The sequence below is a fragment of the Eptatretus burgeri genome, chromosome 21, assembly GCF_056783735.1.
Source record: "Eptatretus burgeri isolate ZD-2024b chromosome 21, Ebu_testis_v1, whole genome shotgun sequence".
Lineage (NCBI taxonomy): Eukaryota > Metazoa > Chordata > Myxini > Myxiniformes > Myxinidae > Eptatretus > Eptatretus burgeri.
In genome coordinates, this window is record NC_140981.1 from 251,147 (window position 1) to 277,756 (window position 26,610).

The 26,610-nt window shown below is 50.0% G+C and overlaps 1 protein-coding gene and 1 long non-coding RNA gene across 2 annotated transcripts in view; both read left to right on the forward strand.

Moving 5' to 3' along the window:
* Positions 1-1,165: 1,165 nt before the first annotated feature.
* The window catches only part of LOC147008090 (uncharacterized), a 310,895-nt gene continuing 285,450 nt past the window's right edge, over positions 1,166-26,610 (forward strand). Inside the window, exon 1 of the mRNA XM_085865526.1 lies at positions 1,166-1,384. Coding sequence (XP_085721652.1) covers positions 1,250-1,384 — 135 coding nt within the window. The 5' untranslated portion in view covers positions 1,166-1,249. The remainder of the gene's footprint in view (positions 1,385-26,610) is intronic.
* Positions 15,297-26,274, forward strand: LOC147008091 (uncharacterized). The gene is made up of 2 exons (XR_015053575.1): positions 15,297-20,773; positions 20,980-26,274. It is a non-coding gene; the product is annotated as an uncharacterized LOC147008091 (long non-coding RNA).

Consider the following 26,610-nt stretch of genomic DNA (forward strand, 5'->3'; position numbering starts at 1 on the left):
ATGCGTAGTGCCATCTTCTGAAATAAATCGTATCATTCGAGAACCCTCATTCGACTCTGTCATTACTCGGCCGGGTGAAGAGTCATAACAGGTAACACCGGTCAACGAGCGTGTAATAAGACGAAGGATTCATCTCTCCTTGGGTGTCGTGTCTCTGTCTCTGTATATGCTCCAACTGAGGTGATGATCTCACCTGGAAGGACACGTTCTCGTTAAAATTGATAGACATCTTTGCATCACCCTTAGTAGACACACCTGTGATACACACCCTTACTATACACACCTGTGGTACACAGCCTTACTATACACACTTGTGGTACACACCCTTACTATACACACTTGTGGTACACACCCTTACTATACACACCTGTGATACACACCCTTACTATACACACCTGTGGTACACAGCCTTAATATACACACTTGTGGTACACACCCTTACTATACACACTTGTGGTACACACCCTTACTATACACACCTGTGATACACACCCTTACTATACACACCTGTGGTACACAGCCTTACTATACACACTTGTGGTACACACCCTTACTATACACACTTGTAGTACACACCCTTACTATACACACTTGTGGTACACACCCTTACTATACACACCTGTGGTACACAGCCTTACTATACACACCTGTGGTACACAGCCTTACTATACACACTTGTGGTACACAGCCTTACTATACACACCTGTGGTACACACCCTTACTATATACACTTGTGGTACACACCCTTACTATACACACATGTGGTACACACCCTTTCTATACACACTTGTGGTACACACCCTTACTATAGACACTTGTGGTACACAGCCTTACTATACACACCTGTGGTACACACCCTTACTATATACACTTGTGGTACACACCCTTACTATACACACTTGTGGTACACACCCTTACTATACACACTTGTGGTACACAGCCTTACTATACACACCTGTAGTACACACCCTTACTATATACACTTGTGGTACACACCCTTACTATACACACCTGTAGTACACACCCTTTCTATACACACTTGTGGTACACACCCTTACTATACACACTTGTGGTACACAGCCTTATTGTGGGTTATTGTCGCTGTGCATTGTGGGTTAATGCCGCTGTGCATTGTGGGTTAACGTTTTAAAAAAATACCATAATTTTGAGGTTCAAATCCGACATTTCCATTTTTAAATCTGGCAATCCTGTTGTTGTTGTTTTTATTTATTATTTTATTACAGGGTGAATGAGTGGTGTTGAAACCCTCCCGTTAATCCCCTCCAGGTGTGTATTTGGTGTTTTATTCATTTGCATTTCTGAATCACACCTGTGCATTCACACCAACGGCCTGACCGTTGGACGCGAAGTTCGTTCAAACATGGTGAGTTATTTGTTTAAATAAGTAATTATAAAGTGAAATAACCAGTTGAATAGTTTGTGGTTTGTGGGGGTAAACCGTCCCTTGAACCAGACGTAGTGTGGTTGTTGTTCGAGGGCTCTCTCTCTCTCTCTCTCTCTCTCTCTCTCTCTCTCTCTCTCTCTCTCTCTCTCTGAGTCTCGAGGTCGATGTTTCTAACCGTGGCCTAGTCATCCGACCACATTAAACTATAACTACATTCAGTAGAGTGCATCCCTCCACCAGGCTGAACGGGCCGAGTCATCCTTCCACATTAAACTATAACTACATTCAGTAGAGTGCATCCCTCCACCAGGCTGAACGGGCCGAGTCATCCTTCCACATTAAACTATAACTACACTCAGTAGAGTGCATCCCTCCCCCAAGCTGAACGGGCCGAGTCATCCTACCACATTAAACTATAACTGTGGTGTAGCCTGCGGGCATGCAGGGCGGGGCATGATGATGGGAGGAGGGGTCGTTGTGGTCATCGGGTCTGCAAGGGATATAAGGTGTGCGCGCCGCCTGAGGCGTCTTAGTAATGCTGTAGTCGCCCGGCTCGTGAGTGTGCTGAATACGTAATAAAGGAGAGCCGCGGGCAAAGTACGCCCGCGCTCGCGCTTGTGCAACACAGCCCGGCTCGACTGTTCCCCCGCATCGTGTCTGCCTGCTAAGCATCTTCTATCAGTACACCACAGTTGGTTCAAATGACAGGACCTGCAAGGGGACTTCCTATTGGTACAGCGATGGTGTTCGTGTGTGCAGAAGGTTCCTTAAACCTCCTGTGGACTCGCCTATCACTGCTGGACCAACAGGAGGCCATAAAGTCCCTCCAAGTCGAGATGAGATAAATAAAACATTCAGAGGTTATTTGGAAGAAACGATTCTTTCCGGTATCCCTGCTTACGGATGCGGTCTTCAACCGGGTCCACGATGTCCCTTCCAACGGTGGCCCCGTGCGTAGTTATTGGATGGGTCCTCTTTACCCGAAATGAGTTAATCGGGGTGGAAGAGTGGTCCATAAGTTCCGGTGCGCACTTCATCTGAAGAACGGTTACAAGCTCGACGTCACGATGAAGGTAAGTTACCTTAAAACTGGAGGTTCAGAAAGAGGACACTCGGTCGAGCGCATGCATCCCACCGGTGGAACAGTCCACCTTTTGTGTCCCACTGATGGGCCCGATCTGGATTCGGACCTGAAACAAAATCGAATCGCCTTGTTCTCGTCACCTACCCGACTCATGCACCAAGTTTGGTCCGAATCCGTCCACAATTGTTCTGACACGTCGTGGTGCTATATATCGTTTTTGGCTCCATAAATGTCGCCTCGGAATCGATAAATATCGCGAAAAGGTTCGAATCCCGAATCAGGAAACGTTTTCAGGGTTTCCTCTCCAAGGGACCTGGAAATCCCCATCGCTCAATGCTCATTGGTCAACGGAAATCACGTGCCTTCATTTGTGAGCACACCATTGGTCAACATTAAAATAATAAATAATGCTTGCAGTGGTAATATTGTTTCACATTTACAAGAAGTGGGAGGAAGGAAGTGCACGTGCGGGGATAAACAACAACAACAACAACAACAAACAAACTTTTTTGGATCTCACGGAGGATCTTCGTCTTACTCACGTTGTTCTTCTTCTTCATCTTCTTCTTCTTCTTGTGGACTTTTTTGTTTCACATCCTACAGATTTCATCGAAACTTCCTGAAACTTGGCATGTATATGGAAAAATACCCTGCGCAGACAGTAACCATCTCCGATTTTGAAAATTCCTCCGAGAAAAAAAAAGTTATGACGTCAAAAATATCTCCGCCAATGGAAATCGCCGAAAAAATTATCTCCGATACTAGGTGAGCTTTTTGAATTCTGTTTGAGGGAATCGAACGGGGCATTAGCAGAGATGAATTACCGCACATATGATACATCATCACTATGACGTCATATCAATTTTTATGACGTCATTCCTATTTTTTTGGACATTTTTTGTTTCACAACCCAGAGTTTTCATCGGATCTTCGTGAAACTTGCCATGTATATGAAGAAAGCCCACGCGCAGACATGAACCATCTCCGAATTTGGAAATTCTTCCGAGAAAAAAATGTTGACGTCATAATATCGCCGCCAATGGAAATCGCCTATACCAATATCTCCGAAACTAGGAAAGCCGTTTGAATTTTGTTTGCGGGAATCAAGCCGGGCAATTAGCACAGATAATTTATCGCAATCCTGATGCATCACAATGACGTCATATTCGTTTTTATGACGTCATCATTGAGAGGACGAGGATCTGAGCTCATTTGAGCTCGTTACAAGGAATCGCGAATTCACGAAATAATCAAAGTGTTTACAACGAACAAAACATCGAAGATCCGAGAACAAAGGACTCAATATATATAAATAAATCAACAACAAGTACCTCACGGGGAGGAGGCTGCTGATGGAGGCTCCGTGGGAATGGAGGAACGTGGAGGTCTTGGCGGGTCATGTGACGACCCGAACCAAGTAAACTTAATTAAACCGAGACTCCGAACTCACCATGTTTTAGTGGATGAAAGGAAATCTTCACGAACACAACAATTTGCTTCAAATTGACGCTTCTTCTTCTTCTTTTTTTCTTTATTGTGACGTAATTCTGACGTCATGAGGATGCGTTTGAAAAGACAAATCGTGTTTAACGTTTTATTAATTTATACCCGTTTGTTAAAACTACTCAAACGTTGAGGTGACGGCGCTTTTTTGATAACTACCGTAACGGTTTAACGAGTAACTCGTAACAAATGTAAAAAGGACCAGGTTGTGGGAGAGGTGTTAACACTTAATAGGTAACATTCATCCCGCACGAACATCTGGGCAACATGGGGTCTTTGTTTCCCAACACCCCCCCCGCCTCGAGAAATTACTTTCAGAAAAAAAACTTTTTCTCCTCATTTTATTGCGATCACGTGATTGAAACCGCTGGCATGTTGAAACTCGAACCAGGGACCTTCATTTTGAAGCCTCTCTGGTTATCTCCCTACCTGTAGCATGAGCATGCTCACCTTCATTTTGAAGGTCACTCTGGAATGCTCATGACGTCATAGGTATTTGGAGCACAAAGGTGCCTTCCCACCTCGGGATGGTCCTGAAAACACACAAACACAGATAACCACGTGATCGCTGCCTCGAAGCTGTCGAGCCCATGTTCGAATCCTGCACCAGCCATGAACCATCATCCCGGCCTTTCACGGGCAGGGTGTGTGCCGCCTTTAAGCCGGGCGTCCCATCTGCTGACATGAGTTGGTTCACGTTAAACACACCACCGTTTCCTACTCGCGAAGAGTAGGCGAGCTATCTCCGGCACCCTGGCCAAATTCTAAATTCTTGCCCGAACCTGAGGCGAACGTCAGGCCTGGCCAGCCGGTTCGTGAAAGACTTGAACCAAGCTCCCCCCCACCGTCCACGCCCACAAAACCGTGGGAATAATCGTGCCCTTTGAAGAAGAAGAAGAAGAAGAAGAAGAAGAAGAAGAAGAAGAGGTTGTCTGGTGAAGGTTGTGGTGAGCTGACTTCTCGGCAGATGGAAGACGAGCTCACGCAAACGATCGGGTGAACAGAGCAGAATGTTTGTGAAGTACAATATGACGTCATTTGATTAATAAATCGTTAACGAAGGTGAAATATGCCGAGAATAAACTAGAAAAGATCCTTCGTCTGCTGGGGGATTGGGAGGGGGCGTGGTCACCATGACGCGGGATGTGAATGAGACACGCGGGGGATAGAGAGGGGGCGTGGTCACCATGACGCAGGACGTGAATGAGACACGTGGGGGAGGAAATGGAAGGGGGCGTGGTCACCAATACGTGGGACGTCAATGCGACAGGGGGGAATTGGAGGAGGCGTGGTCACCATGGTGCGGGACGTCACTGAGACACGCGCGGGGGGGGGGAATGCGAGGGGGCGTGGTCACCAATACGTGGGACGTCAATGCGACAGGGGGGAATGGGAGGAGGCGTGGTCACCATGGTGCGGGACGTCACTGAGACACGCGCGGTGGGGGGGAATGGGAGGGGGGGTGGTCACCATGGCGCAGGACGTGAATGAGACACGTGGGGGGAATGGGAGGGGGTGTGGTCACCATGGCGCAGGACGTGGATGAGACACGTGGGGGATAGGGAGGGGGTGTGGTCACCATGGCGCAGGAAGTGAATGAGACACGTGGGGGATAGGGAGGGCGTGGTCGCCATGATGGCTTGATATCCGAGCGCTGAGATAAGGCCGGTAAGAGTGAACGAGTGAGTGAAACAAGCTGGTTTGGTGTTCTCTCCACGGCGGCTTCATCTCACAACAAGGATTGGCAGCTTGCCAATCACAGTGTGGATGAAAAAGGTGAGAGAGGGTTGATTTACGATTTCGCCCGTGACGTCACACCTTGATCGGATAGTCGTCGACCTTGGATTCTGATGCTCATTTCACCCTCAGTAACAACTCTGAAGGTCCTCAGGATGTTGGAAGTGACCGTTGGGATTTTGAAGATAAACTATTGGAGACAAAATGAGTGAAGGAAACGATTTCGGGGGAACTGTGGAGCCGAATCGTTTGGGGCCTTGTGGGAGCGATTCAAACAAAGTTGGCGGAACGTGTTGGTGGGGAATATGGAAACGATGATCACGTGACGTGTTAGTGGGAAGAGGGAAACGCTGGTCACGTGACGTGTTAGTCAGGGAATAATGAAACGATGGTCACGTGACGTGTTAATGGGGAAGATGGAAACGCTGGTCACGTGATGTGTTAGTGGGGAAGATGGAAACGATGATCACGTGACGTGTTCGTGGGGAAGATGGAAACGATGATCACGTGACGTGTTCGTCGGGAAGAGGGAAACGCTGGTCACGTGACGTGTTAGTGGGGAATATGGAAACGTTGGTCACGTGACGTGTTAGTGGGGAAGAGGGAAACGCTGGTCACGTGACGTGTTAGTCGGGGAATAATGAAACGATGGTCACGTGACGTGTTAATGGGGAAGATGGAAACGCTGGTCACGTGACGTTGTAGTCGGGGAATAATGAAACGATGGTTACGTGACGTGTTAATGGGGAATATGGAAACGATGGTCACGTGACATGCAAGTCGGGGAATATGGAAACGATGGTCACGTGACGTGTTAGTGGGGAATATGGAAACGATGGTCACGTGACGTGTTAGTGGGGAAGATGGAAACGATGATCATGTGATCACTTCATCTCGGGACGGTTTGATTTCCCGTTCTATGAACGGTTATAAAGGAGGATTGTGTATTAATAGATTAATCGGTTTATACATAATTTGGGCAGAAATACTCGTTATCGCCCGACAGCACGGACACCGCGGACAAAATGGGGGACGAATGCTTTGTCCCACCGTCACAGGCTGACCGGGTGTCGTGTATGTTACGGGATCGTCCGGTTTCGTACTTTTCCCGGATACCATTTGTGTCCGTGCAGTGTCCCACCATCATGTCCGTGACACGTCGATGTCCGACCCCAGGGGATTGTGGAGGGGGAGAGAGGGTGGAGGGGGGGGAGGGTGGGATGGCATATTGTGGAGGGGGGGATGGTCGTGAGTATTGTGGAGGTGGGATGGTTGAGTATTGTGGAGTGGGATGGTTGTGAGTATTGTGGAGGGCGGTGTGGGATGGTTGTGGTATTGTGGAGGCGGTGGGATGGTGTGTGATGGTTGTGAGTATTGTGGAGTGTGGGATGGGTGGAGGTATTGTGGAGGGGGGGTGTGGGATGGTTGTATTGTAGGTTGTGGATGGATGGTGTGAGTATTGTGGAGGGGTGTGGGATGGTTGTGAGTATTGTGGAGGCGCGGTGTGGGATGGTTGTGAGTATTGTGGAGACGCGGTGTGGGATGGTGGTGGGTATTGTGGAGGCGTGGTGTGGGATGGTGGTGGGTATTGTGGTGGTGATGGTTCATGGGGGATTTTGAGAGGATGTTGGAAAGGGGGGAGAGACCCTGAAAGTTTTAACGTCCTGGTTCAAATCCTCTCCGAGGAGAACATGATGACCCGTCCGTGAACATTGTTTCCATTATAAATCCATGGTGGTTCATTTGATTTTCAGACATTTTTTAGTTTAACGAGTGCGGGCCCGTAGGTGCGTGCCCGTAGGTGCGTGCCAGTATGTGCAGCTTCGTTCCTTCACTCTCGTAAACGACGACTGGATTGGGGCATTGTTTCAATTAGATCGGACCAACCATATCATAAATGGCCATAACTTCGGAAACACCTGGGAAACATACTCAGGTCCCCAGCGTCAATTGTGACGTCATATCAAACGAAGAAGAAGAAGAATTGTGACGCTCCTCCTCTCTCCCCTCAAGTCTCGCCCCTCCTCTCTCCTCCCTCCTCTCTCTCGCCCCTCTCTCTCGCCCCCACTCTCACCCCTCCTCTCACACACCCCTCTCCCACCCTACTCTCTCGCCTCCTCCTCTACCCCCTCTCTTGAATTGTGACGCACTCTCTCCCCCCTCCCCCGCCCCTCCTCTTTCCCCCCTCTTGAATTGTGACGCCCCTTCTCCCTCGCCCCCTCTCTCGCCCCTCTCTTGCCCCTCCTCTCTCGCTCCTCTCTCTGTAAATGTATTCACAAGTGTCTACCAAGCACAACAATTAATTCAAACCTTGGGAAAAAACAGCTTTCAAACCCTTGGGAAACAGCTCTTTCCCCTGGGAAAATTCAAACCTTGGGATTAATTAATAATTTGAACAATTAATTCAAACCTTTGGAAAAAACAGCTTTCAAACCTTGGGAAACAGCTGAAACGGATGAAGAACGATATCAAACCTTGAAAAGGCACATACTCAGGTCCCCAGTGTCGATTGTGATGTCATACCAAACGAAGAAGAAGAAGAATTGTGATGTCAATCGTGCAAAAAAAAAAATAAAATAATTAAACATTAATTGTGACGTCATTCGTGATGTTGACAGATAAATGGCCGTAACTTGGGAACCGCTTGTCCGATTAATATTGTGACAAATTTCGCCCGCCCGGCGTGCGATCGGCCACGTAACTCGAATCGCGACGCTTCGCCCACCGGAACGGACAATTCAGTCGTGACCCTCTTGGAACTATCGCCAAGGAGCTCGTCATGGGTGGGGGTTTAACCTCACCACAACCCAGTCAGCATTCTACCCGCGCAAAATAGGGTGAATCGCCGAAAGTCGATATACCTGAGTACTCGCACGGGTAACCTACCGAGGGGTTGTACCACGCCACAGGTCGACTCCGGACACGAACCGCTTAAGCGGCTCGTTCCGTGCTACAGGGATAACCGAGCGGAGTTATCGTCGACCTTGACGGTTCAGATTAGTTACCGGGTGTTTTAAACCCACTATCAATCCCTTACGTGATGCAAAATGGAGATTCAACAAAGGAAAGGACGAAGCGAAACGGGGGAACAATTGGACAAGCACACTTTTATTTCACACACGTAAGCAGGCAAATAGGAACAAAAGCAGGCAAATAGGAACAAAGGAAAGCACTACGACCGAATAAAAGGCAATTATTTACAGCACAGTCACTTATACAGGTTTTACTTTGCAAGACTGGCGCCACAAACACACATACAAAAGCCTGAAAAGAAAAGAAAAGAAAAGAAGTGACTTCCCTCATGGACCGAAATGGTCCTCCTCTCCTACTACCGTCAGCACGGTCGCGCCTGTTTCCGGCCTCCCACGCGGCCGGCGAACCCTCTCCGGAACCCCTCGTCCAGACGCGCAGGTCCACCACAGGCCGCATTGCGGCGCCTCCCGTCCGCGTCTCAACCAACAGGCCGCGCCGGGCCACGAGCGCAGGAACGAGAGAGGAGGAAGGGAGCGCTTTGGAGAGCGAGACCCAAGGAGAGAGACCGAGCCTTTTTGGAGAGAGAGCGAGAGAGAGAGCTGGTGCCTTTTCCGGAGAGAGCTTCAGCCAACATGAGCCACGACCAGAGAGAGTGAGCCTCGCGTCCGTTTGCCTTTTTGTAAGGCGGGGCTCCGCCCTTCGCCGCGTGGGGCTCCGCCCCGTTCGTGGCTCCACCTCCCTTCGAGGCGTTTCCACAAGGCTCTCGAAGGGGGGCGTGCCCCCACTCCGACCGCCTCACGCCAAGCCTCCACCAATGGGGAGAGAGCTGCCCTGCCCCCTTCCCTTGCCAGCTTTGGCACCGCAGAGGGGTGCGCTAACCTGCGCAGTCGCGCAGGTTTCTTTTTTTGCCGTTGTCGTTGGTTGGTTTTTTATTTTTTATTTTTTTTTATTTTTTTGTATACCTTGGTCGAGGCTCGTATGAGAGCGAACACACAACTCACAGCAAGGAGGCATGAGACAAGAGGGGAGGGAGTGGAAGGGACAAAACATTGGGGAACAGACACAGGTGAACTGTGGAAGGGAGAGGGATGGGGATGGGACGGGGAACATGGCGAGGAGAAGATGGACATGACAGGGACTTTCAGGAAGGAAAGCAGGAGAATTGAAGGAAGTGGGCTTGGGTGGATTATCGGGGGTAGAAAAGATCGAGGATTTGGATGGGGGAAGATAAGAGGTGGTGGTGAACAGCTGTTTTGAAAGCCTGGAGGGAAGAATGGGAAAGAATAGAGTGAGGAAGTTTATTCCAAAGGCGGGAAAAAAGAGGAATGAAAGAGTGAAGATGAGCAGTGATTCGTGATTTTGGTAGTTTAACCAGAAGGGGGTTGTTGGCGGACCTTGAGCGCCCTGTGGAAATGTGGTTGGGACAAATCGCAGAGAGAGCAGGGGGGGCAAGGCTGGAGAGGAGTCGGTAGAAGACAGAAAGACCACCGACTAACCTGCGGTGATTGAGTGAGAGGCCCAAAGACTCAGCTTCATTGCGGGAGATGCCAATGATCTTAAAAGCCCTGGTTTCGACAGCGTGAAGTCGAGTAAGGTGGGAGGCAGGAGCACCAGCCCAGAGGGGAGAGCAGTACTCCATCAGGCTACGGACAAAAGCTTTGTAAGTGGTCAGGAGCTCAAGAGGGCCGAGGAAGGACTTTGCACGACGGAGGATTCCCAGTCGGCGACTGGCTTTTGAGGCAAGGTTGGAAATGTGACTTTCCCAGGAAAGGTCATGGCAGATAGTGAGACCCAGAAGCTTGAAAGAAAAGACTTCTTCCAGAGGATTGTTGAGAAAGTGGATGGGGGGGTTTTGTAAACGGTCCTTTCGAAGAGACATAGTGAGAGTGTGAGATTTGTCTGGATATATATATATATATATATATATATATATATATATATATATATATATATATATATATATATATATATATATATATATATATGTATATATATATATATTGTTGTGGTTACCAAATTCGCAAACCACCATTCAGGTCCCTTAGGTGAGGTATCTCGGTAAGTACTTGTGTAGTTAGGCCCAAACCCGTTGTCTAGTGGGAATACATGTCATTTATGCGTGCTGCGACTCTTCAGGATAGCCGTTTTTCTTTTACTATCTTTATTTTGGACCAACCGCCATGATTACCACCACCAACCACCGCTTCACCACAACCGCCACGACCTTCACGTCACACTTCGCAACCGTCGCATCGCCACCGTTCTTGCGCCGCCTGTGGGTACCGGTGTTGGACTCGTGCAGGGCGCGCGCCGAACAGCGTGTACAAAATCACGGATTTTGTGCTTCAAAAACGGATCAAAAACGACACACGCCCACTTTTTGCCGTCCAATCGGTGAGCGAGGGGCGAATTGGCCCCTCCCCCAGGGCGATCGATATATGCAAATTTATGGATCAAAAAGCCTTCACGCCCACTTTTTCTCGGGCCAATGGGGAGCGAGGTGAAAGGTCGAAGGGAGGGGGTCAAAGCTGAGAGGGCGAAGCTACGGGGCGGATAAAAGGACCGTGTTCGTCAGTCCAGGGAGTCCAGAGGCGGAGAGGAGGAGAGTCGGAGAGTCCAGAGGCGGAGAGGCGGAGAGTCGGAGAGTACAGAGGCGGAGAGGCGGAGAGTAGGAGAGTCGGAAACAGAGAGTCAAGACTTCGCGGGCGGTGGAGCTGCTCGTCGTGTGCGTTGGAGTCGGAACGGAGGGGACGGAGCTGTGGAAAGGCGGCGACACCAGACGAGGGGGTGCTCGCGTCGTGCAGGGAGCTGCACCCGAGGGAGGCCGACAGCGCGACCTGGCCGAGGTGGAGACGCTCGTCGCGGGATAATAAAGATCCTCTATACCCCGAGCATCAGCAACCCCCTCCTGTTTCCCCCCGCGCTGAGATAGTGCGACCAAGGGGGCCCCTTTCCCACCCCCTACCAGACACTGTCCGCGAGGCCCGCGGAGTTGAGGCGCCATCGCCGCGCCGCGTCTCATGACCAGACGGGTAGGCGCGACCCGGTCTCGGCCTCAGGCCCGCCTCATCCTTGAGGGTATTCTTTTCTTGGTTTTGGGTATGTGTTGTCGGCGCCGTCTGTGAAGTAAAATTGTATAAGTGTTGCCGTGTGCTCGGTAGTCGGTATTAGCTCTGCATTGTGTTTTCGCTTTTACATTTGCTTTTTGTGTAAATTGCATTGTGTCTTTTCTGTGTGCTTTTGGTGGAATTGAATGGGTGCTTCCCGTGTGCCGCGAATAAATGTGTGCTTTATTGTTGAACTGTTTCCCGCTTCGCTTCGTCATTTCTTTCTTTGAATCCTCATCTTGCTTCACGTAAAGGGTTTGTAGTGGGCTGAATACGCCCGATAATTAATCGAACCGTCGAGGTCGACGAATAACACCGCTCGGTTATTCTGATAGTACGGAACGGGTCGCTTAAGTGGCCCGTGTCCGAAGTCGACCTGCGGCGAGGTGCGATCGCGACTGGATTGTCGCGTCCGGTGGGCGACGTGCCACGATTCGAGTTAGGTGGCCGGCCAGCACGCCGGCGGGCGCGAATACCGCAACACTGGTGTCAGGGAGTGCGATACAAATTCATCGCCCTCCGCGGCACTGGTATCGGAGAACAGGAAAACAGGCTCTCCTGTCTCCGGCTAAATTCACGGGAATCGGTCCAGGGGTGAGAGAAGCGACCCCCGATTCCCTCCAAATTACGAGCGAGCGAAATTAACCCTTCACGAGAAGCAAGATGGCGTCTCAAGGCGAGCGGGAGCCGGGGGCATTAGAAATGGATGTAGAATGTGTAGAATCCATGGTCCAGGATGGAATCCCCGAGCAGGAAATGTTGATTGTGCAGGAACACGGACTCGCCCAACTGAACCCAGAGCCCGAAATGGGTGCGGCAGCGGCCGCAGTGTATGACACCTCCCCCCCCCTCTCCACCAAAACCCTTCCCCAACCCTTGCCGAAACGGCTCAGCTGAGTGCATCCGACATGGCCCAGCTTACAGCCATGCTGGCGGCAATGACAGAAAAGATGGATACAAATACAAATGAAATGAAAAACGAAATGAAAGACATGAACAAGCAAATGAATGAAGTGAAAACGACGATGGATGCGAATACACAACAAATGAACGAAAAGATGGATGCGAATACACAACAAATGAACGGAATGGAAACAAACTTGAAGGAGGAAATGAAAGAACTACGGGGTGAGACGCAGAACATGGGCCGATGCCTGCAGGCGGGCATGAAGGCCGTGACCAGGGAGCTGGGAATGGCGACTCCACGTGTGGGAGCAAACGAGCTGGAAGGGGGTGCAACGGCTGACAGGCCGGCGGTGGAGGCGGGTGAAAAAATAATTCAGGGGGCGTGTTGGGCGAGGGTCGTGACAGAGGAATCGACGGTGACCAAAAGGGAAAAATTAAATGGAGAGACCAAAACGTGTGAGACGAGACACGAGGTGACGACAAAGGAAATAATAATAGTTGAGACACGGGAGATAGAGGGTGAATTGGACGGGGTAAGTGACGCACACACACACACACGGAGGTAGTGGAGGATAAAGGGGGTGAGCTGGCGGAGCGTGTGGAGACCCAGTGCGAGCACCTGGATGGCCTCCTCCAGGAACGAGGAGGGAGTATGCCCCCTTGAGGCGAGTCACGACCAGGTGGGTTCGGTCGTGCTTTGCGAGGTTGAGGGGAGGAGTGCTGCGAACGGGTGCTTGGAGAGCTTGGGGGGTATAGAGGCCCCGGAGACCCTTGTGGGGACACGAATCCCCAGTGTGGTTGTCCCTGTGTGTGTGGTGCAAGGTGTGAGTGCGTCCCCGTGTGTGGAAGCGACCCCGTGTGTGAGTGGTGTGGTGGCGATGGTGCCGGAGTACGTGCTTCCCAGCACGCCGTGTGTGGATGAGGCACCGTGTGTGAGTGAGGCCGTGTGTGTGAGTGAAACGGCCTGTATGAGTGAGGCACCGCGGGCGAGTGCCCCCGCGTGTGTAAGTGGTATGGTTTGTGTGAGGAAAATGGCAAACGTGAGTGAACGGCCGTATGCAAGGGAGACCGTGTGTGTGAGAGAGCGGTATGAGAGGGAGATGTCGGTTGGCATGCGGGAGCACGCAGCCGCGTCTCCCGGTGTGAATGTGATGGAGTGGACTGTGTGCGTCGTAACACGCAGGTGTGCGTGGGTTGAATGGAGACGGAGACGGCGACATGGGAGAAACGAAAGCCGAGTAGCGGCTGTAGTTGTTTCGGGGACCGTGCCGGGTTCACCCAGCCGCGAGCACGAGGTTCGTGCTGTGCAACGCACGAGACCACCACGTGCTCGCTTGCGAGAGTGAAGTCCCGGTCCGGAAACGCCAGCGGTGGATTTGCCGATCCCGCGGACGGACAAAGTTTAGGCAGGTAAATGGATTTGGACCGGACGGGTTCTCCACGCGATCGTGTGTGTTAAGCTCCAACGGGCAAAGCACATGTGTTCGCGTGGGGAACCCCTCTAGACGTGGGGCTTGTGTTTTTTTTTATGCGCACGGTGACGTCATGGCTGCACGTGTGGTTGGAATCCGGCAGGAGGGGTATCCCGGCCGGATGATACCGTCCAAGGAGGGACGAGGAACACGTGCAGCTGCATGACGTCACGGGCAGTTGCAAGGTGCAAAGTGCGCGAGCTCTGAGTTGCCGCGCAGGTGCTGCGCATGAAAAGGAAAAAGAAAAAAAAAAAAAAAAAAAAAAGCAAGCCTCACTTTCGGGTACACAGGATTCCTGGGCAAGGGGTGGAAGACCCCCTTACCTGGGCACAGGATGAAAACTAGTTAGGGGGAAGGGTTAGCTTAGCTAGACCGACTTCATGGGGCAGGGGTAAGTCCTCATGGAGTCCGTGGAATGGATTAGTTAGAGGGATTGTAGCGAGATTTAGGTTGGGAAATAAAATGATTTATTTGGAGACAGTGACAGACTTGTGAGTGTGTAGAGGGGACGTAGTTTAGCTACGTAGTGTTAAATGGAACGTGCTACTAGTTTAAGGGACGACGTGGGAGCACGAGTTAGTTAGTGGATGTAGATAGAAGGATGGCAGAGTTCAGTGTGTGTGTTGAAGAGTTGGTGAGTTGTGAGGCATGTGCTTGGTGAGTGAGTGAGGCCAGCGGGTCTGTGTGTGTGGAGTGAATGGGGAATGCATGGTGCGATGAGTGATTGGGGGGAGGAGTGACTCCCGCCCAAGGGACCCCGGGGTCAGTATAAAGTGAGTTAGGGGGTTAGTCAAATTGAAAAATGGAGGTCGTTTTGTTGTTGGTGGGAAAGTAGGCTCGAGACCCATTTGGAGGGGTGCAGGAGCCCTGTTGACGGGCTTGGGAGCGTGGCTGCGAAAGGTGAGTATCGCTGAGTGGGTACCCCGGGCACCAGGCTAGTCGGCCGCGGTAGGCCATGGGCCCATGGGGGGCCGGGATAGAGTAGTGGGCACGGGTGCGCCTGCTTGGTGCGGGGGCCCGGGGCGCCATTAGCCACGTGGGCAGTGTTGTGGGCACGGGTGACCCTCGGAAAGGGGCCCGGGAGGCCGGCCTGCCACGTGTGCGTTTCAGGGGAGGTGCCATGGGGGGCACTCCCCGGTGTTAGGGAGCTGGTAGGCTCGGAGGCAGTGTAGTGCCCGGGGGTGCCATAGCGGGAGATTCGGCAGAGGATCGTGCCTGCCTAAGGGAGCCACGTGTCCCAGCCAGGAGACCGTGTGAGGGCACGGAGAGAAAATTGGGGGGCGAGGCCCGAAATTGTGAGGACACCAACACAGGCGACGGGAATCTGGGTTTATAGAACCAATAGTTTAAGCGAGAGGCGCTTGTTGAAAGCCCCGGGGTAGTTTAACAGTTAAATGGTTAGGGTAGATTAGGAGATGTTCCCCTCCGCACCATCCATCCCCTCGCTCTCGTTGTGGGCCGCTGGACCCACTTTGGGTTAGATCGCTGAACTCTTGGGAGGCCATTCTGAGGCTTCGTTGGGCCTCGACACAGGACGTTAGCTCTCCCTTATTCCCCTCCGGGAAGGGAACGTAGGGGTTGGGAGTAGGCTAGGTGACAGGATAGGTTAGCCGAACAAAGACGATAAAGGGGGTTAGGGGACGATTTATAGTGGGGAAGTAAAAATAAAAACAACAAAAAAATAAGTTGGGGCTAAATTGGGGTTTGACAAATTAAGGGAGTGGGTATGTACAGTGACAGGCAAAGGCGATAGGTGGGAGGGAGACAGGTAGGTAGGTCCGAGCCTGCCTTCCAAGTGGCCAGCACCACCGCACTCCCTCCACCAACCTCCACTGAACGGCAAAGGCTGGCCAACTTCATCGGCTGGCCGTGTTTTTCTTCGAGGCGGAGGCCGGCCAACTTCATCGGCAGCTGTTGTTTTGCTGCAAGGCCTGTGCCATCGGCTGGTCGTGTTTTGCTTCAAGGCCTGTGCCGGCCACTTCGTCTGCAGCTGCTGTACTTCAAGGCCTGTGCCGGCCAGTTCATCTGCCGGCTGTGTTTGCCTGCAACGGTCTTCTTCTGCGGGCTGTGTTTGCCTGCTTGCCTTTGCCATGCCATGCCCACTGCCCACGTTCACCAGCCCCGTTCAATTTTTGCTTTGCCCCCCCCCCCCTGTTCGTTTCCATGTGCGCCAGGATCAGAAAGCAACAGTTTGCAAGCTGCAAGAACTGCCCTGTTGGCAGCTACAACACGGGCCTGCAGTGGCGGCCCGTGCACCGTGTTTGTGTTCATGCATCCATTCGTTGTGCTCATTGCGTGTGCCACTTGAGCTGGCACGGAGACTGCGTTTGTGCAGCCCATGCACCGTTGTGGTTCACTGCGTTCAGTTCAAAAGGGAAGGCCTTGGACTGCGTGTGAGCAGCCAGCCACGTTCCCTGTCACCTGCATTGTTTGAGCCAGAGACTGCATGCGGGCAGCCTGGCTCCCTGCTAACTGCTTTCTTTTTGCAGAGTTCAATGATCCTGGGCCATGGTTTAGTGTAAAATTTGTAAGTTAAGGTTAAGATGTACTGTAAATATGAGTGCGCCCCCGGCATGTCTGTCTTAGCGCCGGCAATTTTATTTAAGTCGTCCGTGTGAGTGAGTTTGTTTAGATAGTTACGCAGCCCTCAGGTTATTTATTTTGGGGACACGAATACCATGAATGTCGCACTCAGGGATCCGTAGGTAAAATGTACCAGGGGAAAACTACACATGATGGCACACGAAAATTTGACGACTCGGGACGAGTCTGTAAAAAGGGGAGGGGGTAGTGTTGTGGTTACCAAATTCGCAAACCACCATTCAGGTCCCTTAGGTGAGGTATCTCGGTAAGTACTTGTGTAGTTAGGCCCAAACCCGTTGTCTAGTGGGAATACATGTCATTTATGCGTGCTGCGACTCTTCAGGATAGCCGTTTTTCTTTTACTATCTTTATTTTGGACCAACCGCCATGATTACCACCACCAACCACCGCTTCACCACAACCGCCACGACCTTCACGTCACACTTCGCAACCGTCGCATCGCCACCGTTCTTGCGCCGCCTGTGGGTACCGGTGTTGGACTCGTGCAGGGCGCGCGCCGAACAGCGTGTACAAAATCACGGATTTTGTGCTTCAAAAACGGATCAAAAACGACACACGCCCACTTTTTGCCGTCCAATCGGTGAGCGAGGGGCGAATTGGCCCCGCCCCCAGGGCGATCGATATATGCAAATTTATGGATCAAAAAGCCTTCACGCCCACTTTTTCTCGGGCCAATGGGGAGCGAGGTGAAAGGTCGAAGGGAGGGGGTCAAAGCTGAGAGGGCGAAGCTACGGGGCGGATAAAAGGACCGTGTTCGTCAGTCCAGGGAGTCCAGAGGCGGAGAGGAGGAGAGTCGGAGAGTCCAGAGGCGGAGAGTCGGAGAGTCCAGAGGCGGAGAGGCGGAGAGTAGGAGAGTCGGAAACAGAGAGTCAAGACTTCGCGGGCGGTGGAGCTGCTCGTCGTGTGCGTTGGAGTCGGAACGGAGGGACGAGCTGTGGAAAGGCGGCGACACCAGACGAGGGGGTGCTCGCGTCGTGCAGGGAGCTGCACCCGAGGGAGGCCGACAGCGCGACCTGGCCGAGGTGGAGACGCTCGTCGCGGGATAATAAAGATCCTCTATACCCCGAGCATCAGCAACCCCCTCCTGTTTCCCCCGCGCTGAGATAGTGCGACCAAGGGGGCCCCTTTCCCACCCCCTACCAGACACTGTCCGCGAGGCCCGCGGAGTTGAGGCGCCATCGCCGCTCCGCGTCTCATCACCAGACGGGTAGGCGCGACCCGGTCTCGGCCTCAGGCCCGCCTCATCCTTGAGGGTATTCTTTTTCTTGGTTTTGGGTATGTGTTGTCGGCGCCGTCTGTGAAGTAAAATTGTATAAGTGTTGCCGTGTGCTCGGTAGTCGGTATTAGCTCTGCATTGTGTTTTCGCTTTTACATTTGCTTTTTGTGTAAATTGCATTGTGTCTTTTCTGTGTGCTTTTGGTGGAATTGAATGGGTGCTTCCCGTGTGCCGCGAATAAATGTGCTTTATTGTTGAACTGTTTCCCGCTTCGCTTCGTCATTTCTTTCTTTGAATCCTCATCTTGCTTCACGTAAAGGGTTGGTAGTGGGCTGAATACGCCCGATAATTAATCGAACCGTCGAGGTCGACGAATAACACCGCTCGGTTATTCCGATAGTATGGAACGGGTCGCTTAAGTGGCCCGTGTCCGAAGTCGACCTGCGGCGAGGTGCGATCGCCCGGTCTACCCTCCGCGTGGGTACTTAGGTAGGTCGAATTTGGCGAGCAACCCTATCCCACGCGGGGGCTGATTGGCTCGATCGCGGTGAGACCGAAAGGTCCACCCGTGACTGGTTCCCGGCGTTAGTCCGAGAGTGTCACGACTGGATTGTCCGTCCGGTGGGCGACGTGCCGCGGTTCGAGTTACGTGGCCGTCAGCACGCCGGCGGGCGCGAATACCGCAACAATATATATAAACATTAATTGTGACGTCGTTCGTGACGTCATAGCACCGTGTCTTGTCATTGGTTGACAGGTAAATGGCCATAACTTGGGAAGCGCTTATCCGATTAATATCAAACCTTGAAAAGGCACATCCGCGGGTCCCCAGCAATATTATTGGCAAGTTTCAATCAGATCAGACCGTCAATCGTGAAAAAAGAAAGAAATAAATAAATATTAATTGTGACGTCATTCGTGATGTCACAGCACAGTGTCTTGTCATTGGTTGACAGGTAAATGGCCGTAACTTGGCAACCGCTTATCCGATTAGTATCAAACCTCGAAAAGGCACATCCGCACGTCCCCGGCAATATTCCTGGCAAGTTTCAATCAGATCGGACCGGCGGTTGTCGAGAAACGGCGGTCGCAGAGACACACACACATACACACACACACACACACACACACACACACACACACACACACACACACACACACACATACACACACACACACACACACACCGTTAGAGCTGCTCACAGCCACTCACCGTTAGAGTAGCTCACAGCCACTCACCGTTAGAGTAGCTCACAGCCACTCACCATTGGAGCTGCTGATGTGGATGATTTGTCCTGTTTCATTGTTCATTTAATTGTTCATTTTTGTGACGAGGAAACGTTCACTCCCGACCGAAGCAGCAGGATGGGTCATGTTATTATCCTCTCTGGGGAAATGGATGACAGGAGATCTCGATTAAAGGGCGGAGGAGCTCCTTGTGAGCCAACGGCCACCCAGATCTCGAGTCCATCTGTGTCTGTGGACGTCCTCCTGCAGGTGGGTTACTTCTTATTGGGAGGTTAGTGGCGGGATTTGTACTCTGGCCACCGGAAAACCCTTCATTCCACAAATCATTCCAAAAGGAAAAACCCACTCGGTGGGAATTCCTCGTGTGCAGCTCACAGGATTTCGGGATTGGGGCAAAGCCTTGGGGACCCCCACTCTCAGATAACAGGAGGGAAACCACGGGGTAACTTTCCCTGGTCATATTGTGGTGCTGAGGTGTCGTCCACCAGACGGCGGTCTCCTTGGATTAACCTGAGGTGGTCCCTTCGGGTGGGTGCCTGGAACGTCCTTTCCCGAAGAGAGGATGATCACCTGTCTCCGTTATCATCTGAGCTCAAGCGTTTGAACATCGGGATTGCAGCTCTCTCTGAGGTTCGAAGACCGGATTGCGGCGAGATCATGGCGGGTGGTTCCACCTACTATTGGTCTGGTCGCTCTGGTGGTTACCTTGCCCAAGGAGTTGCTGTAGCTGTGTCCAATAAGCTGACTCCATTGATAATCGAGGTAATGTTATGATGATGATATGCAAGGTGGTCATATTTGAGCCATAATTGAATAATCAATAGTCAATCGTTGTATATTAATCAGCTGTCAGGATTCAAACCTTGCTTTAAAATGTTGCTTTAAATGTATCATGCTGTTTTCACTTTGTCTTTGATAACCCTTTATGGCTCTGCAGCTGCACAACAGCATGTCCTTGGGAAAACTGTGTATGCTGATATCCCACACATTCCTGTTCTTAGTCATCACCAGAGTTTCGCCTTTGCTATCAGCAGGTGCCAGTGTAGGGGTGTAGGAGTCTTAGAAAGTTATTAGTTTGCAAGATGAACTGTTGGGTTGCGAATCTGAGGATTGACTGATTCAACTTCCCTGAGGGCCCCGAGGGAGGGGGGAAAGAAGCCCACTGCCGCATTTATTTCTTTATTTCTTTATCCCTTAGCACACACTTATCGTCCACACCCAGTTCTGCTTTTGTGTGATTATATAAACAACTGTTTTGAAGTAAGAATCTCAATGTGGTCCGGGGGCACCTGACTGAAGGGCCTTTGGGCTGCATTCCGCATGCGTAGTGCCATCTTCTGAAATAAATCGTATCATTCGAGAACCCTCATTCGACTCTGTCATTACTCGGCCGGGTGAAGAGTCATAACAATTGGCGACGAGGATGGGATTCGACTGATGCTGGCGGTGTGGACGGCGGGACTCCACTTGGTGTACAGCGATCGCAAGGGTTCAGCTAAAGGTACGTGGAAATTGCACGTATAGGGCACCTAAGACAGGGAGCCCTAGTTAGGTGAAAACTGTACACTTGGTGGGCAGTGCCCGCTGGACGCAGCTCCAGGATCTGCTCGGATCAAGAACTGTAACGGTAAAAACATATGAGGTGATTCGAATGCGGTTTGTTTGAAGGGCACAAAGAGGGCTGTCAGGCCGTATGTTGGGACCGGGAAGGGTAGAGGATAAAGGTATCCGTGTGAAATAAGGAGGGAACAGGTTGGAATCCTGTACCATAGAGAGGGAAGGTTAGAGGCCTTCATTGGGTTTTGAGGCTTAAGGCGGCTGATTGAAAGGGTTTTCGGTCCCGAGGTAAAAGGAGAAACGATTTACAGCTATTAGGCGGCTGATTGAAAGGGATTTCGGTCCCGACGTAAAAGGAGAAACGATTTACAGCTATTAGGCGGTTGGTAAGATAAGAACAAAAGATGGGGAATAACTCTGCAAAGAACATAGAGTTACCCAAAGGAACAACACTTAAAGTTATCGGTGAAAGTGGAAAACACTGGAGAGCGTTTGCAGCGTGGCTAACGGAGTCACAAAGTGAGACAGGACGTAAGCGATTTGATTCAGAGGGAATCTTGAACCAACAGGGAAAAAACACAAAGTTAATGAGCCAGGAGAAGGGCTGTTTGTAGAGTTACCTATTTGGATGTATTTGTGAATACAATGTGGTGGGGAAGGTTGAGTTTTGTGTTCGACGTAAGTTGAGTGTTCCAACCTGGAACTTGTATGTGTGGAACAACTTGTATGTTTGTATGGAGATAATGATTGGTCGTCATCGTTAATGTGAAGACTTTGGACGAGGTGAATTGCGCACACCAAATCCGGAGGAAGGACGATGATGACCGATTCTGCACGTGTTGTGAATTCAGTGATGGGCAAATGTCATTTTGAGAGAGAGTGTGTGTGTGTGTGTGTGTGTGTGTGTGTGTGTGTGTGTGTGTGTGTGTGTGTGTGTGTGTGTGTGTGTGTGTGTGTGTGTGTGTGTGTGTGTGTGTGTGTGTGTGAACTCGATGGGGAATTGAATAATTAATACCACTTCAGCAGACAGTTTGGGGATTATGTGTGAGAATTCCCTACAGTACTCGTGCTGTGGGATGTCAAATGGACCAACGTTCGGGTTTTCTCATGGTCCGATAAACTCTGTGTGCTGTTTTGGCTTTGAACACTGTACGTGATACGTGATAAATGGATGGTCTCCACGGAGCATCATTTTGATTTCAAATTCAAATTCAGTTCTGTTTCCACTTTGCATGTTTCGTAAGGCTGATCGACGTTACGGGTTCGTTTTAACGTCAGTTTCAATTCTGGTTTCATTGTTGGGGTCATTAAGCATGTTTTATACTTGATTTTCGTAAATCTGGGAAAAAAACTTATTTTATGGGGTTTTGCGAGTCACGTGACGTGCCGTCGGTTTTAACAGGCGCGACGAAAGCACGAAATCGTCCCGTCGAAGGACAGCTTATCGTGAGGGTTTACGAGATGGATTAGCACATTTTACAAAGTTTGGGGACGCCCTTCTTAGGATTCTGTAAAAATTCCGATTTAAAACGAACGTATTTGAGATGTCGTCAAATATTTGTTACGTGAGTTTGATCGTAAAACCAACGCGCTGATAAGACGTGTTGCTCATGTGAGTGCGTGATGACGTAATCACGCATGGGCCCATTGCGCTTTGTCAAACTTGAAAGTGCAATTAACACCCTGCTGTGAACGTGCCTGCTTGTCGGAGCAATGTCCGAGAATTTCTCGAGGCGGCTGATTTTGAATATGGTGGACAAACTAGATTTTAAAGAGATAGCTTTGTGGTAAAATTAATTAATAAGGACATTGACGTTTCAAAGGATCGCTCGATTTTGTGTTTCGAGGCGAGTGCACGCGCTATCGGTACATAGAAGCGACAATACTTTGAAACAAGGCTGTGATATATGTTTGTTCCGGTTGTTGTTGTTGTTGTTGATTGGGCTTCGTGACCGAAAAAGGGACGAAAATAGCCGCGGGAGAGACGCGGGACTGAGGGATTTAGGATAGATGGAAAGGGGGATTTAAATGCTTTGAACAAGGAACGGATTTTATTTAAAGTGGGTTTATCTTTTTAGCCGCGTCTTGCGTAGCGAACGCCGGCTCTAAGAGAGTTCCGCGTTGTTCTAAATATTATTATTATTATTATTATTATTATTATTATTATTATTCTGGGAAAGACAAAACCTTTAGGACGTGGCTCTTGGACACATTTGTCCTTGTTTACATGTCAGACATCCAAGAACAAGGACGTTTGTAGGCTACGCACTGATGAGGATAGCGGTGTTTTTGGGAAAAATTACGGGCGGAGCTCGTGCTGTTTGAACACGCAGCCATCGTGGGCCTTGACGAGGGAGCGTTTCGATTCTCTGCCTGTCGGGGTCGAGATGTTTGTCTGGAAGCGGACAGAAAAGCATGTCTGTTGTCTTTATATGAGCCTCTATCTGTCAGGATAAATTCATTGGATTTGGGAAGCATAAGCGGAATTAAAGGGATGTAGAGGAACGGTTGCTTAGCAACGACATCATCTGGAAGGAATGGAATTGGCTTTGCACTGCACTCACTGTCGACTACGATGAAACAGGGCAGGATTATGAATACGTGGCCAAAGCACATAGAGATTACACCGTCAAACGCTCTCTGATGACAACCAACCGATGGATCGGGAAGGAAGGAGCGGCAGTGGAGGTGAAACAAGCCGCCAGAGAGCGCGAACTAATGAAGCACAGAGAAGGACTAGCACCGTACATCTCAATGGCAGTTAGTAACAGACATAGTGCAGGGGAGTTAGGAAGAATGGTGAACAGATTGAGATGCGCCCCAGAACCACAAGATGGAGCAACGAACACCAGAACACTTTGCAGGCCGTCAGACAAGGAGATGGATGGAAGGTATGCTTGCCTGATCAAAATCTACAGTAGTGTACAGTAAGGTCTCTGGCCTTCACATCCACTCACCACGCACCCAGAGCAACTTCCAGTCCTGCAAGCTCTAGTCATGGTGGGAGCCTCATACGGAGGTATCATTTAAAAATAATCTTTTACACAAATACTTGTCATTATGTTGCAGTTGACTGCAGTGTTCAGTGCAGTGGCATGCTGTAAACCTTGTAGTAACGGAGACAGTGACAGAACCTTTGACGACACAACATGCAACTCCCACATTACTCCTTTGTGGGGGACCTATCACTAGGCAACACACTAACACACTCAAGCCAAAGAAACCGTATACACCTCCGTGGCAAAGGGGGACACGGAAATGAACCAGTACCAACCCCACAGCGACATAGGAGGGGAGCGGCTGGAGAAAGAATGGAAGCAGGTGAATACGCAAGGTTGGGGAAAACATACAACCAAGAACTAGATAAGGTAAAGATATTTTCAAAGGAACCTGGCAAGACCGCACCACTCATTTCCAGAGGGCTGACAACCATCCAGCCACAGCAGCTCATAGAACTGTCTTGCGTCCAAGCCGAGGAAACTTATGATTTGATAGAACGAAACGAGGAAATAAAATCGATTCGATGGTCTTATGCTATGACAAAACCTGTTGGGGGCGACGTCAGAAAATGCAGAAAAGACAGAAGTGGCTTGGCAGAACAAAACGCAAGACAAAACCCAGCGGGGGCACTTTGCACAAATAGGATTCATATGGGGTCAACACGCATCTCTAATTACCCAAGTTCCATGGGCCCCTAAAGAACCCTTTTGGAGTATAGTTGTGAAATCTTGTAAAAATACAGTAACCTCCCGGAGAAGAACATATTTCACTTATAGGTGTTTTCACCTATAAGGCTTGAAGCTCTCACTAGCGATCGAGTGGAACGCAAGGAGGGTTACGCAGGGTGGAGATCTATATTTCATGACTGGGGAGACTGGTTACTGTGCCTGGTCGGGGCAGCAATCCTAATCATCATGGGAATCATTTTTGGAGTATTTCTGATCAAACGTCTCATTTCCATTTGTCTAAAGAAATGCTGTGAAGCCTCACCCCTCACCCAGGCCATCATAATAATTAACAGCGAACTCATGGAGGAAGACCCCGAGGACCTCTGTATGGGGCCACAACCAGACCCGACCCCCACCAGCTGAGGAGCCAACAAGGTGTTCTGGCGGAGGGCGCCCTGGGGAAGACTCTTCCAGGTATTACTGATTACTCAACGAACTTTCAAGTGAAAAGGTAAGCCAAACATGGACTCACACATCTCACTACACACGAAGATACAGGAAGTTGTAATAAGAAAGAAAGGAAATCTACAAGTAAAATGCTGATGGAGGTTTATGATAGATGTGGCAGTGTTTTGACTAGCATATGCATAATCGTGGAAAATGGACAATACCAGGTAGTGAAGGCATGTATGGAAAATACTTGTATGACCCTTATATGTAAATATGCATCTCATTAGACTCTTTTGTCTTCTAGCGCAAGTTGAGAAAGGAGCTTACACCATGCCTTGAGCGCTCACAGTGCTGCTCACCCATTATTACATTTGCATATTGTAAATATTATTGTTGTAATTAGTGTCGAGTATAATTTCCTAAATAATAATGTTGCTGTTAATATTGTATAGACTTGTAGTGCCTTTAATATTGTGTGGACTTAACATCAAATTTGTATATGACAACTTAATGGGAGACTTGTGGCAGTGGGCAAGACAAAAGGCAACAGAAGCTAACCTGAACCACCGGCAGTTGGGGACTTCTCATTTGGGGAATGTTGATGGCTATCCACGGCATTTGCAAATCCCGTTTGGCAGGCACGGGGGCCTTGGGGTAGCTGCTACAGGAACCAAATAGGGATCCACTCTGTTGGTGAGTATCAGGTATGGCTGGGTATGGTCAAATATGACCAAGGAGGGAACTGTTATGATGATGATATGCTAGGTGGTCATATTTGAGCCATAATTGAATAATCAATACTCAATAGTTGTATATTAATCAGCTGTCAGGATTCAAACCTTGCTTTAAAATGTTGCTTTAAATGTATCATGCTGTTTTCACTATGTCTTTGATAACCCTTTATGGCTCTGCAGCTGCACAACAGCATGTCCTTGGGAAAACTGTGTATGCTGATATCCCACACATTCCTGTTCTTAGTCATCACCAGAGTTTCGCCTTTGCTATCAGCAGGTGCCAGTGTAGGGGTGTAGGAGTCTTAGAAAGTTATTAGTTTGCAAGATGAACTGTTGGGTTGCGAATCTGAGGATTGACTGATTCAACTTCCCTGAGGGCCCCGAGGGAGGGGGGAAAGAAGCCCACTGCCGCATTTATTTCTTTATTTCTTTATCCCTTAGCACACACTTATAGTCCACACCCAGTTCTGCTTTTGTGTGATTATATAAACAACTGTTTTGAAGTAAGAATCTCAATGTGGTCCGGGGACATCTGACTGAAGGGCCTTTGGGCTGCATTCCGCATGCGTAGTGGCATCTTCTGAAATAAATCGTATCATTCGAGAACCCTCATTCGACTCTGTCATTACTCGGCCGGGTGAAGAGTCATAACAGGTAACACCGGTCACCGAGCGTGTAATAAGACGAAGGATTCATCTCTCCTTGGGTGTCGTGTCTCTGTCTCTGTATATGCTCCAACTGAGGTGATGATCTCACCTGGAAGGACACGTTCTCGTTAAAATTGATAGACATCTTTGCATCACCCTTAGTATACACACCTGTGATACACACCCTTACTATACACACCTGTGGTACACAGCCTTACTATACACACTTGTGGTACACACCCTTACTATACACACTTGTGGTACACACCCTTACTATACACACCTGTGATACACACGAT